The sequence below is a fragment of the Zingiber officinale genome, chromosome 3A (assembly GCF_018446385.1).
Source record: "Zingiber officinale cultivar Zhangliang chromosome 3A, Zo_v1.1, whole genome shotgun sequence".
NCBI lineage: Eukaryota > Viridiplantae > Streptophyta > Magnoliopsida > Zingiberales > Zingiberaceae > Zingiber > Zingiber officinale.
Window position 1 is genome coordinate 164,857,406 of NC_055990.1, and position 14,986 is coordinate 164,872,391.

General features: G+C 43.0%; 1 protein-coding gene across 1 annotated transcript; it reads left to right on the forward strand.

The window, feature by feature from the left end:
• Positions 1-846: 846 nt before the first annotated feature.
• On the forward strand, positions 847-2,151 carry LOC122050887. The gene is made up of 3 exons (XM_042611756.1): positions 847-1,459; positions 1,679-1,747; positions 1,979-2,151. The coding sequence occupies exons 1-3, from the start codon at positions 847-849 to the stop codon at positions 2,149-2,151; spliced, it is 855 nt and encodes a 284-aa protein (XP_042467690.1).
• Positions 2,152-14,986: the final 12,835 nt, after the last annotated feature.

Below are 14,986 nucleotides of genomic sequence, written 5' to 3' on the forward strand. Positions count from 1 at the left end.
AACTTACAATATCTTGTTCCGATGCTCCACTAGGATTGAGATGTTCGATTTGTCGAATGCAACCTTTCATTTTGGATACCACATTTAGCATAAGAAACATTCTTTTTTACAAAGATCTTGGCGAGTCGGCTATGATGCACAAAATTTGGATCTGTATGAAACTCTTTCTCGACTCTTGCCCATAATTGATCATTCGATTGGTTGATCCCAATGATTGGATTTTGTGAAATATGAAGGTAAACATTACATAAGTGTTTATCTTTTTCAAATGAGTATGAAGCTTGTCGGGAGAGGGGGGGGGGGGGGGTTGCACTCATTTTAGTAGAAGAGAAACTCTCACAAATATTGTTGACATACAATGTGTTATACCAATATATGGTAAGTCATTATATAGTGAAAAAAATGTGAATATAAAATTATGCAAATTTTGATTCAGTGTCATGTCACGTCGTCTGCTAAACTTGTCCCGATGTTGTCATTGTCGTGTCACGTCATCTGTGCATATTTGTCCAAATGTGTTCATTGTTAGGTCACGTCATCTGGACACACAAAAATGTGTGTTCAATGCCCGGTCACGTCGCCTGCCAAACTTGTCCCGATGTTGTCATTGTTGTGTCACATCATCTGTACATATTTGTCCAAATGTATTCATTGTTAGGTCACATCATCTGGGCACACAAAAATGTGTATTCAATGGTCGGTCATGTCGCCTGCTAAACTTGTCCCGATGTTGTCATTGTTGTGTCACGTCATCTGTGCATATTAGTCCAAATGTGTGTATAACATACATTATAAATACATACCCCATAAGCAACATGTACCTCATCCATTCAATTATCTCAGAAAATGGATAACAATATTGAAGGTTCATCAAATTTATCATCTTCAAGCTCTGATGATGATAACTATGCAGAAAGTTTTGGTGCAAGGCAACAATTGATCGCTCAGGTGATTTCTACCAATAATCAAATTATCTTGAATTATCTCAATGAAGGAAACAACAAAAGCATGCATCGAGGCTCAATTCCTGGTCAGAAGATAATCAATTGTAATCGTGAAGCTGCTGATCGTAATCTATTCAATGATTATTTCGCTGAAAATGCATTGTATAATGATGCAATGTTTCGAAGAAGATTCAGAATGGGACGGAATTTATTTATGTGTATCTGTGATGTTGTTACTAATCATGACAACTATTTTATACAGAGAAGAGATGGGCTTGGAAGACTTGGTTTGTCAAGCTTGCAAAAAATAACAGCTGTATTTCGGATATTGGCGTACGGTGTACCAGCAGATGCTACTGATGAGTACATTAAAATAGGGGAATCAATTGCTATTGAAAGTATGAAACGATTTTGTCGTGCTGTTGTTGAAGTTTTTGGAGAGCAGTACCTACGATCTCCAAATGCTCACGATGTTGCTAGGCTACTTCATATTGGTGAGCTATGGGGTTTTCCAGGTATATTAGGTAGCCTAGATTGCATGCATTGGAGATGGAAAAATTATCCAACAACTTGGGCAGGACAATATTCTAGTTGTAGTAGAAAGCCAATAATTATTCTTGAAGCTGTAGCCGATTATGATCTGTGGATTTGACATGCCTATTTTAGGTTGCCAGGATCGAACCATGATATTAATGTACTTGAGTCTTCTCATCTTTTTGCTAATCTTGCTGCAGGTATTACAATTTCTGCTCGTTATGACATTCAAGGAAAAGAGTACAATATGTGTTACTATTTAGCTGATGGTATATATCCAAAATGGTCAACACTTGTTCAAACGATTCATGCTCCACAAGATCGAAAGAATAAATTATTTGCAATGAAGCAAGAAGCGTGTAGAAAGGATGTTGAGCGAGCATTTGGCGTGCTCCAATCACGCTTTGCAATTGTTGCAGGGCCTTCATATTTTTGGTAGAAAAATATTTTACATGATATACTGACATCATGTATTATTATGCATAATATGATAATTGAAGATGAACGTGATTTAAATGCACTAATCGTGGAACACTTTGAGATGCCAACCCCAGATGTTGAGCCCGCAGTAGATGATGACACTCAATTTGAAGAGTTTCTAGCTCAATACAGACAAATCAAAGACAAAGAAGCTCATATTGCCCTTCGAAATACATTAATTGAACATTTATGAGAACAATATAGTAATTCTGAAAGTTAAAGTCTTGTAATATTGTATTTTCAATTAAGTATCCTTGTTTGTTTTAAATATAAAATAGTAAAATATTTTATCCTAATTGTGTGTGATTTTATAATATTTTTAAAATATATTTATGCCTGAGTAATTATATAATAGAATTAAAAATTATATATATATATATATATATATAATAGAATTAAAAATTATATATATATATATATATATATATTAGTTGTATATTGAATTTTAAATATCAAATATTAAGAAGTATTAATTTTAAATATAATAATTATCATATAAAAATTAATAAGAATAATAGAATATTCTAAAGAATTTTTTTTTTTTGTGTGTGCTATGGATGTTGATGGGTTGGAGTTGAAATAATGTTTCGTATTGAAATTGTACCATTTTAGTGTAAAAATTACACCAAATTTGATGATGTGAATTGGAGATGACCTTAATGATTGTAATACGTTCACAACTTTAACAATATGAGGACATGTTAAAGGCCTTTAACAGCAAGAAGATATTTGGCTTATATCTAGTTAAGGTTAAAGAAAAATGTTTGATTACATGAACTACGTATATATATTTATCAGCATAACTTATTCAAGGAAAAGGTTATTCATCAGGCAAAAGAAAGTAAATATGGGATAAAATTTAAGAGGATCAACACGTCCATGTTCCATACATTGTTTGCGCACACAAGTCCACGTGCATGCACCATGGGTGTCGATTGTGGCCAGGCCCGGCTCAAGGCATAGGTCATTATGGCCTATGCTTAGGGCTCTAATTTTATTGGGGCTCATTATTAATTAAAGAATAAATTTATTATTTAATATTTACATTTAACAGTTATATTGTCTAGTTCCCAGGTTGCATTATGCATGCATGTAGATTTTGCTCTAGATTGGGGTTGCTTCGAATTTCGTTCTAGTGCTCTTTAGATTTTGCTAGATTTCAATGCAATCGATTTTATATCAGATTTTGTTGTTTTTATTTTTGAGTAAATCTTGTTGGTCAGAATCTGACCAGCTAGAATTTTCTATCGTCCAATCATAATACAGGCATGTACATACATGTAATTAATATATGTATGTGATATTATTAAAATACCCTTGTATATGTATGCATGCATGCATGAATTCTAGCTGACTAGATTCTGGCCATTTAGCATTACCCTTTATTTTTATAGTGCACATCAATTAATTCCAATGACAACTACATTTAATTACATATTAATTATAATTATTATATTCTGATGCAAAAATTATATCTAGAGCTACAATATAACTATTTAAGACCTTACATCTAATTTCTTTTTTTTTTTCATCTCATTTTATAATTAGTTCATCATCTATTCATTATCTCAATAGTGTCCATGTATTTTTTCCTCTCTTATAATTAGTTCTCTAAGAAGACATCCTTTTCCTATCTCACTCGATAATATTTTTTTCGCTTTCTGTTTCTTGAAATGTTTTTTATTGTTCTGCATAAATAAATTATGGAATGAATGAACTATGAACCTAAATCTAGATTATTAGTAATTGTATGAGAATTTTCTTATATATTTGTGTCAGTAATAGTCGAAGTTTGAAATATTATCAAATTATAATTATATGGTGTGAATTTTTAAATCTAATTATTTAAAAAATTTAAATACGTCGTTGTCGATCCCAAGTCTAAATAAAAAAAGGATAAAAAAATATTTTTAAAAAAAAAATATTATTAAAGGTTTTTTTTTTCTTCGCCTAGGGCCCTGTAGAACTTTAAGCCGGCCTGGACTGTGCACTGATACCACAGTGATGACATATGTGCAAACATATAGCTATCATCAGATCTCAAAATTCAAAACAAATTCAACCATGCAATGGACATCTAGAAAAGTCACCAAAAAATTATGAAGTATTATATATGAACATGTCTGAGTGTGAGTAGACGGACGTTAAGAAAATGATGCTTATATTGACTGGATGTCGATTGAAGATGACACAGACTCCCGATGAGCTAAGCCTGCAACCATAGAGTCGTTAGTGCCGGGCCGGGGAGGGGTTCCCCGGTGATGACCCTCCGACGCTCAAGTCAATTACCGACGACGAGTAAATGAAGTAGAAAAGAAAGGAGTAGCGTAACTGTAGCAATAGTAGTAAAAACATACCTTCGATGAAGCTTTAGGACTCCTTATATATGGCTACCAGGGGCATGTGCACGCTTCTCAAGGCACACACGCTTCTCAAAGCATACCTGGAAAAGACGTGCCAGAAAAAAATGTTTGATGTCATACCTTAACAACTCGGGCATATCCCTGATGTGACAGTGGAAGGTTCCACCGTACAATCCTCTGTCAGGCTATGTCGTCGATCATGCCACCTGTCGATGACACTGGTCCCTAGGAAGATATTGCCAACTATTCCCTTTGTCTGCTATTGGATCGAGCGGAGAGCCGCTCGGCCAGTCTGCCGTCCGAGTGATGCAACGGCCGAGCCGAGCGTCCACTCGGCACATGAGCTGTTGTCCGGCTCCACCTTGTCGAGTGAGGGAGCCCTGCTTACCGGGTCGAGGTTGCGTCAATTGCTTAGCCGAGCGGGACGGCCGCTCAGCCTTCGTCATTTCCTGTTTTGAACTTCATGAGCGTCAAAAGCTCGGTGCCTAACCAAGCTGTCGGAGTGTCGGACCGACTACTCTTCCTGTTGATCGAGAAGGTAGTTCACCCAATCGAATGCCTGCCCAAGACGTTGACCTCTTTGACCTCCGGCTGGGCGGGCCCCATCTTACCACCGGATCAATATATAATAAGAAATCGACTTAGATGACCTAGAATTCTAATGGAGATGTTTGATATTAGGTTCTTTGCAAAGAAAAAAACATTCAGACTCTTGCACGAGGAGAATTTAAAGGAACAGAATGTGGTGCTACTGTGTTGTAAAAAGCTGATATTATGGAAAAGTTTAGCAACAACTAGGATACATAAATTTACTGCCTGGACAACCACTCTAACACTTTATCAACATGTGGCAGCAAATGGCAGTACTCGACGACTGAAGTGACAAATTCATTGGTAAATTCAACTGATAGTATCATTAAAGTTGGATAGCAAATAATAGCTCAATCGACAAAATAATATTGTTCTTATACCAACCATATTTAGAACTGATACGGCGATAAGGTAGATCCCTCCGGGAAAGAGGGAAAGGCCACCTAGCAAGTGGTCAAACTAAAGCAAATCAAGGTCAGTCGATCGGAGGTGATCCTAACCTGGTCCACATAAGTATCGGACAGCCGGGAACCAACCTCTCCGATCGGATGGTAAGAGGCGACCAGAGCTTACTAGTTTCGACCAAACTCCAACCTCTCCGGTCGGATAAAAAGTCGATCCACGTAAGTTAAAGGCGACCAGAGCCTACTAGGTTTCGACCAAACTCCAACCTTGCCGGTCGGATAAAGAGACGATCCCCGTAAGTTATTAGACTTGTTATTTAATGCATGTCTATGCATTTAAACTGTCTATTAGATCAGATAGTGATCTTGCGCTATCGCATGTAAATCGTCGCAAATAGTTGAATATCCTATTAGACTCTTTGCTTGTTATATAGGCTCAAGCCTACACATTGGTAAGATTAGACCGTAATGTAGGATATCGAGTATCCTACTAGATCCTTGGTTATTATTTAAGCTCCTGCCCATCTGCTGTTGATTTTAGACCGTAGGGTAGCTTGAAGAGCATTATCCTCGGATGGATTGTTACTAATTTGTCATTATGGCTTGGTATCTGTATATATTTGTCTGCCTACATGACCATCCATGGTAGAGTGTTCTCCCGCAAACAGTGGCCACTTATGCACCCTGTCTGTCCGTGGGACCATCCGTGGTAGAGTGTTCTCCCGCAGACAGTGGCTGTTTACATACCTTGACTGCCCACTAGACCATCCGTGGTAGAATGTTCTCTCGCAGTCAGTAGCTGAGGTGCTAGATAGCAACCTCATCCTGTCCGCCCAAGGGACCATCTTTGGTAGAGTGTTCTCCCGCAGACAGCGATTATTTACGTACCTTGACGGTTCACGAGACCCATTCGCGGTAGCATATTGTTGAGATAGTCAGGACTTGTTATTTGCTGGTTATGCATTGGTTTGTATACAGTTTAGACGTACTGTTGGTACTCTTGATTTATCGATTTTACCTGGTTGAGTAGGTTAGTAGATGTAATATCATGAGTTATGCTTTTGCTTAGCAAATGAGTATATGTGTACTCTTACTTTTACGGTAAGTATTTCTCCTGAGACTATACCCTTTTGATATCCTTTTATATATATATTATCATACACTATCTTTTTATATCCACTGAGTATTTTGTACTTACTACCCTTGCTTTCCCTATATTTCCAGGTTAGTAGGTAGAGGATGTATCATGTCACTCGGAGGTCCTGGCGGCTAGTCCCTCACCACACTTGAGATTGTGTTTTTCACGTTGTTTTTTATTGCTCTTTTCATTCTATTTCTTCACTTAGTTGTGCAATAATTAACATGATTGTGGTTTCTGTTTTGTGATGTGTTTATATTTGGTTATGTACTTGTTGTGTCAAGTGAAGCCTAATCGTAGTCAGTTGTATTATTTTATAATTTGTTTCTATTTTTGTTGTGTTTTTAGTACAACCTTGTGGACTGCTTATAAACTGCGTGATTGTATTTATATCCAGCTATGTGAGCTATTGTTTGCTTGTGAGTAGCCTTGTAGCATTATATACATGTTAATTATCATTGGTACAAGGGAGGTGATGTCCAATCGATCAGTCAATCGATTGGAGTGTGCTGCGATTATGGGAAGGCCTAATCGTTCGACCGATCGATTGGAGGGTGAAATCACGAGCACAGAAGCCTTCCCAATCGATCGGGCGATCGATTGGGAGCTGCCAATCGATCAGCCGATCGATTGGGCAGGGAAGTTCTCGCGCGATCGCGAGAACATAGAAAGGCTCTGAATCGATCGGGAGATCGATTCATGCAGTCCCAATCGATCGGTCAATCGATTGGGCAGCAGAACCTCGCGCGTAGACGCGAGAGCACAGAAAGGTACTGAATCGATCGTGCGATCGATTCAGGCAGTCCCAATCGATCGGTCGATCGATTGGGCAGCAGAACCTCGCGCGTAGACGCAAGAGCACAAAAAGGTGCTGAATCGACCGGGTGATCGATTCAGGCAGTCCCAATCGATCGGTCGATTGATTGGGAAGTGACCGTTGCGCAGGATGCAGGTGATGGACGACTGCGATGAAGCGATGCTGACGTGGCAATCAATTGGGGATGAATTGGATCGATTGGGAGCACTGTTTAAAGCCTGGGTGAAGCATTTTCTCCACAGATTTTTGCGATCTGTTTTTCTGCGAGCTTTGTGCGATCTTCACAGCGATTTTTCCAGCATTCACGCCAGTTCTTGAAGGCACTTGGGGAGCATCTCCAAGGCTCAAGAGGCAACACCAAGTAGCAAGAAGAAAGGTTATTACTTGTATTCTTGTAATTTCTTCTTGCATTTGTGTTTGTGTTGTGTGTGAGTTTGTACGAGACTTCTCCGCCTCCGGCTGCGACCGAGAAGAAGGTTTTCATAGTGGAGATAGCGTGTCATGTGTGGATCCTTGGATTAGTCACCTCTTCTTGAGGTGTATACCAAGTAAATCCTTGAGTTAGCGTTGTGTGAGTCTTGTATCTCATTTCCGCTGCATATCAACAACAAGACAAAGCAAACTGACGCAAGCGCGACGAACCGCTATTCACCCCCCTCTAGCGGGCACAAAGATCCCAACACTTTCGAAATCTGAGTTAAATCTCTCTAATTTCAAAAATTGAACCCAAAATCATAGATGAATATTTACTTGATCAAGATTGGGTCATATCAATGCAAGAGGAACTAACTCAATTTAAGCGAAACAAAGTTTGAGACTTAGTACCACCACCCAAAAATAAGAAAATAATAGAAACAAAATGGGTGTTTAGAAATAAATTAAGCGAAACTAGAGAAATTACTAGAAATAAAGCTAGGCTAGTTGCTAAGGGGTTTAGTCAAGTATAGGGACTTGACTATGATGAAACTTATGTCCCAATAGCTAGATTAGAGTTCATTTGAATATTACTCAGTTATGCAGCCCATAAAGGGTTCAGACTGTATCAAATGGATGTTAAATCTGTCTTTCTAAATGGACTGATAAAAAAAGAAGTGTATGTAGAACAACCACCTAGGTTTGAAAGTTTAGAACACCCTGACTATGCCTTTAAACTAAAGAAAGTCTTGTACGGACTTAAGCAAGCACCCAGGATATGATATGAAAGGTTAACGTCTTACCTAATATTTAAAGGGTTCAATCAAGGTCAAATTGACCCAACCCTATTCGTTAAATTAATAAAAGAGAATATATTTATAGCCAAAATCTATGTAGATGATATAATTTTTGGCTCAACTAAATCAGAATTTTTAGAAGCATTTACAAATTTAATGGAACAAGAATTTGAAATGAGTTTAATAGGAAAATCAACTTATTTTTTAGGATTACAAATCAAACAAACAAATGAAGGAAATTATATTTATCAACAAAAATACACTAAAAAATTACTTAAAAAATTCGGAATGGAAAATACTAAAGAAATAAAAACACCTATGGCAGTGAACACAATCCTAGATGGCGACCCCAATGGAAAACCAGTTGACCTAAAATACTATAGGAGTGCGATAGGTAGCCTACTGTACTTAACTACAAGTCGACCTGATATTTTATTTGCAGTTAGTATGTGTGCTAGATACTAAGCATGTGGTAAAGAATCTCATTTGACTCAAGTCAAAAGAATCTTTAGATACCTTAAAGGAACAACAAATGTAGGAATTTGATATCCTAGAACTAACAATTTTGAATTAATAGGGTATTCCGACTCAGATTATGCTGGATGCAAATTAGACCGCAAGAGTACAAGTGGTGAATGTCAACTACTAGGTCCATCACTTGTCAGTTGGTTTAGTAGAAAGCAACACTGTGTTGCGCTGTCTACAACTGAGTCAGAGTATATAGCCATAGGAGAATGCGTTGCCCAACTATTATGGATGATGCACACTTTAAAAGACTTTAACTTAAACCTTACAAATATAAAAGTATTAATTGACAATATTAGCTCAATTAATTTAACAAAAAATCCTGTGCATCATTCCAGAACCAAACATATTGAAATTAGGCATCACTTTATCAGGGATCATGTCACTAAAGGAGATATTGAACTCAAGTACATTGAGTCCAAATCTAATTTAGCTGACATATTTACCAACCTCTCATTGAAAGTGAGTTTAGCAATCTACGTAGAAAATTAGGGATGTGTTTAATAGATTAGGATTCTTAAAGTTCAAAATTGTTTTCAAAAATGGTTGTTTTTAAATTCTAGGTTTAAATTGTTTATATTTTTCAAAATTTTCTATTTTTAGAATTTCAAAAATAAGTTTTAGCCTTAGACTAAATCAATTCCTTATGATCCAGTGGTCAAGGCAGAGGACCCCATTGCAAGAGGTCAGCGCCACGTGGAGATCAAAGGGCGGGGGGTCCACCGGAGGAGGATGAGCCGACCGGACTCGGAAGAAAAGGATAGACCGATCGGCTAACCAAGGAGCATCCAACAGTAAAAGGTGCCCTGACAGGGGTCGGGGTTCCGACGCTCAGTTAAAACAATGTCTAAGGGCCGAGCGGAAGAGTCTCCCCAGCATATCAATGCAGGCGACAGGCGAGACGTGAGGGGCGTGCCGCCCGGACGGCGCAGGGGATGAGGGCCGTCCGGACGACGGTCTCCGTCCAGCCGGCCGGACGTACGTCCCGGCTGGCGGTGGGTAAAGGGGGACAGGAACATCTTCTGATAGTCGTCAAGTCCTATGGTTAGGCTATACTCCAAGTCTGACAACGAGGTGTTCTATTGTCCCATCGAAGACGTGATTGAACTGTAGCAGTATGGCGTCAGGTAAGCTTTCTGACACACACTTACCGAAGTATGGGCTTCGGACATGTATGTGCCTTGGTGGACGCACAGGATCTCTTTCACCGCTCTATATAAAGAGCCTCATACTTCGCCGGAGGTACGCGTTTAAGACCATTAGAGCTACTTTTTCCACCACCTGCTTACCTGACTTGAGCGTCGGAGGGTCGCCGCCGGGAACCCCTTCCCGGCCCGACTTCTGTGCAGGTTTACCAGAGCTTCGTGTCACCAGTCGAAGATCCACGGCAGCAGTCAAAGAGCGCTCCGTGCCTAGAGTCCGTTGATTCAGCATTCGGACAGGATCAAATTGGCACCGTCTGTGGGAACGCTCCTGCATCCGAACGGAAACAATGGATGAGGCTGGACGACAACACACGGTGACGCTTTCGACGAAGGAACTCGACGCTCTGATCGAGATAAGGGCCGCCAAGCTTGTGGAGCAAAAACAGAAAGTCACAGCCGAGCGGCCGGAGCAGCAAGTAACGTCAGCGTCTGGTGGTCGAGCGGAAGCACCGCCGGCCACCGTTGCATTTCATCGAGCCCTATTTCGCACCCCTGAAGCCGCAGCAGCTCATAGAGATCGTGGATCTTCTTCGGACGAAATGCCTAGACGAGATGACAAAAAAGGGAAAGCCCCCGAGCGGACGCATCGCCCGAGAGGATTAATTGCCAATTTTCAGAGGCTATTCTACGAGATCCTCTGCCGAAGCACTACGTGCCTCCGACGATCGGCGAGTATAATGGGACAACCGACCCAGACGATCATCTGGGTAAGTTTGATAACACAGCTACGCTCCATCAATATACAGATGGAGTAAAATGCCGAGTTTTTCTTACCACTCTCGCGGGATCGGCTCAACGGTGGTTTCGGAGGCTGCCGGACGGATCCATCACAAGCTTCAAGGATTTCCGGACGGCCTTCCTCCACCACTTCGCAAGCAGTCGGCGCTATCAGAAAACCAGTGTTAGTCTGTTTGCCATCAAACAGGAGCCAAGAGAGCCGCTCAGAGCTTATATCCAGCGGTTTAATCAGGTAGCCATGGATATTCCAACGGCCACCTCAGAGACAATGATGAACGCATTTACACAAGGCCTCGTGGACGGGGACTTCTTCCGCTCGCTCGTTCGGAAGCCGCCTCGAGACTATGACCATATGCTGCACCGAGCCAACAAGTACATCAACGTGGAGGAGGCCCAAGCGGCTCGAAGAAAGGAAACTCCGACTGATCGGGCTCCACCTACCGAGCGGAAACCTCCCACCGCTCATCAACCGCCAAGAGGACCAAGGGCCGAAGCAATTCGCTCCCCTCATGTGAGGACCCACATGCAAGAGGTAGCGGCCGCCCGGCCCAAGCCAAAGAAGAAATGGACCCCGATGTTCTGCTCCTTCCACCGGACGGATACACACAACACAAGGGATTGTCGAAGTCTTCCCTTCGTGGCTCACCCCGTGCCTCGGAACGGCGGCCGACGGTCTCCCTCAGTTGACAGGCGACAAAGAACTCATGAAGCCGATCGGACGCGAGCTGATAGGCGACAGCAACAGACTCCCGATCGGCATCGCTCCCCAAGGCAGGAGAATCGCCGAACGTCCAGAGAACGGTCTCGACCATCTGCTCGGGAAGAAGAAAATAGAAGCAATGCTTCTCGAGGCGAGATCAATATCATAGCAGGCGGGCTGACCGGAGGAGATTCTAACCGAGCCAGAAAGGCGAGCGTCCGGCAGCTCCAAATCCATGCAGTCGGCTGCAGCCAAGAGCGGGCGAGCGGACCGGAAATCAGTTTCGGTCCAGGGGACTTGGAAGGAGTTGAAGTACCCCACGACGACGCTCTGCTTATCAAAGCGGTAATAGCCAACTACACTATTCACCGTGTATTTATTGACACAGGAAGCTCGGTCAACATCATATTTAAGAAGGCGTTTGATCAACTACAAATTGACCGAGCCGAGCTGCTGCCCATGACAACCCCACTCTACGGGTTCACGGGCAACGAAGTCTTGCCGGTCGGGCAAATCCGCCTAGCCATCTCACTGGGAGAAGAGCCGCTCAGGAGGACGAGGGCAGTGAACTTCGTGGTGGTGGATTCTCCCTCGTCCTACAACGTCATTTTGGGACGACCGGCGCTCAGCGAGTTCCGGGCAGCCGTCTCAACCTTCCACCAGAAGATCAAGTTCCCCGTCGAAGACAAAGTAGGAGAGGTACGGGGAGATTAACTGACAGCTCGGCGATGCTACATTGAAATGGTCCGAGCAGAAGCAAGTTTTGCTCGGAAATCGCCACGGATCGAGGTAAATGCTATAACTGAAAAGCCTCCCTCTTTAGTTTACGAAGAAAAGGAGGAAGTACAGATACACCCCACCCGATTGGAGGCTACAACATTCATCACGTCCGATCTGGAGGTGAAGCAGAAAGAGGAGCTGATCCAATGCCACAGAAGAAACCATGATGTCTTCGTCTGGTCGACACATGAGCTGCCCAGAATTTCACCAAGTGTAGCGCAGCATGAGCTCCACGTCCGACCGGACGCTCGACCTGTGAAGCAGAGAAAAAGAGATTTCAGCGCCGAGCAGAATGCCATCATCCGAGCGGAGGTGGAGAAGCTTTTGGAAGCTGGCCATATACGTGAGGTGCAGTTCCCGAGCTGGCTGGCTAACGTAGTATTAGTCTCCAAGCCGGGCAACAAGTGGAGAGTATGCATAGATTTTCGGGATCTCAACAAAGCCTGCCCGAAAGACTTTTACCCCCTGCCCCGGATTGATCAGCTGGTGGACTCTACGGCCGGCTGCGAATTAATATGTATGCTCGATGCAGTGCCGCTCGCCCGTGAAGATCAAGAAAAAGTCAGCTTCGTGACAGCCGACGGCACATATTGCTATAATGTGATGCCGTTCGGATTGAAGAATGCGGGAGCCACCTATCAGCGCTTGATGAATAAAGTATTCAGAGAACATATCGGGAGAAATCTGGAAGTGTATGTGGATGACATTCTCATCAAGACCGTCCGAGCGGCCGATCTCTTCAAAGACATGGAGGAAACCTTCCGAACGCTGCGCAAATATGGAGTCAAGCTAAATCCCCAGAAGTGCCTGTTCGGAGCAAAAGGAGGGCGTTTTCTGGGATACATAGTGACCGAGCGGGGAATCGAAGCAAATCCCAGCAAGGTGAAAGCTCTACAAGACATGCCGCCTCCAAGAAATACAAGGGAAGTGCAACGTTTGACCGGTCGGATAACCGCCCTGTCCCGATTCATCTCCAAAACTGCCGACCGGAGCCTCCCTTTTTTCAAAATCTTACGCAAGGCCACAAGGTTTCACTGGGATGAAGAATGCGATCGGGCGTTCGAAGACTTGAAGGCATATCTGAATTCTCTCCCGGTATTGGCCAAGCCGGCTGCGGGTGAGCCACTTTGTATTTACTTGTCTTCAACCGAGCAAGCAATCGGCTCGGCATTAGTGAAGGCGAGCGGAGAGGAGTCCGTGTATTTCCTTAGTCACATTTTAAAAGATGCTGAATCTCGCTACACTGGACTCGAAAAGCTGGCTTTTGCTCTGGTCCTCGCACTCGGCGCCTTCGCCCATACTTCCTAGCGCATACCATCATTGTCAAAACCAATAGCCCGCTCGGGTGTGTATTATTGAATCCAGAAGCGTCCGGGCGGCTCATCAAATGGACGACGGAGTTAAGTGAATTTGACATCCAATACCAGCCCCGCTCGACAATCAAAGTGCAATCCTTGGCCGATTTTGTGACTGAGGTGCAAAGGCCGGAGCCGGAAGCTATGTGGAGAGTATATGTGGATGGGTCGTCCACTCGGCTCGGAAGAGGGATTGGAATATTGTTGCTCTCCCCTCAAGAAGAAAAGATGCACTTATCCGTCCGGCTGGATTATAAAGCTACCAACAATGAAGCAGAGTATGAGGCTCTCATAGCCGGCTTGCAGGCAGCTCGACATGTTGGCGCCGGTCGGATAATACTTCATTCGGATTTGCAGTTGGCCGCGCAGCAGCTCTCTGGCACTTTTGAAATTAACAGCGCCCGGCTCAAGCTCTATGCTGAAGCGTTTGAGAAACTTAAAGCCAATTTTAGAGAAGTTATTGTCCAGAAGATACCCAAAGCAGAAAATCAAGCAGCCGATGAGTTAGCCAAACTCGCGAGCTCAATAACGCCGGTCGCCATTCATCAGCCAATTGAAAAAGTACTGTTGGTTGCGCACGTCGACCGGATGGAAGGCCTCACGTTTCCAAGCGACTGGCGGACACCCATCATAGAGTTCCTCCGCTCGGGCGGCACACCATCCAATGAGAATGAAGCCCAGCTGCTAAGGAGGAGAGCCGGTCGGTTCACACTCATCGGAGATCAGCTTTACAAAAAAGCTTTCTCACGCCTGCTGTTGAAATGCGTGAGCTCGGAGGACTCGGCTTACATCCTCCAAGAAGTACATCAAGGATCGTGCGGAGGGCATCCGGGCGGACGATCACTAGCTAAGAAGATCCTGCTAGCTGGGTACTTTTGGCCGACTTTACAAGCGAACGCCGCTCGGACCGTGTCGACGTGCCTTTCGTGCCAGAAGTACCATAACTTCTACCACCGACCGGCAGAGGAAATGAAGGCATCAACCGTTTCATGTCCGTTCGATCAATGGGGAATCGATATTGTTGGTCCATTTCCGATGGCGACCGGGCAGAGGAAGTTTTTTCTAGTGGCGGTCGATTATTTTTCCAAGTGGGTGGAGGCTGAGCCGCTAGCAAAGATCACCGAACAGATGGTCAAAAAATTCATCTGGCAACACATCATCTGTCGGTTCAGCATCCCTCGCCGATTGGTTTCTGACAATG

Coding starts and splice junctions, on each gene's coding strand:
- LOC122050887 (XM_042611756.1), top strand. CDS start 847: ATGGATAACAATATTGAAGGTTCATCAAATTTATCATCTTCAAGCTCT. Junction 1,460..1,678: donor TGAGCTATGGGGTTTTCCAG/GTATATTAGGTA, acceptor ATCTTGCTGCAG/GTATTACAATTTCTGCTCGT. Junction 1,748..1,978: donor GTGTTACTATTTAGCTGATG/GTATATATCCAA, acceptor TGATAATTGAAG/ATGAACGTGATTTAAATGCA.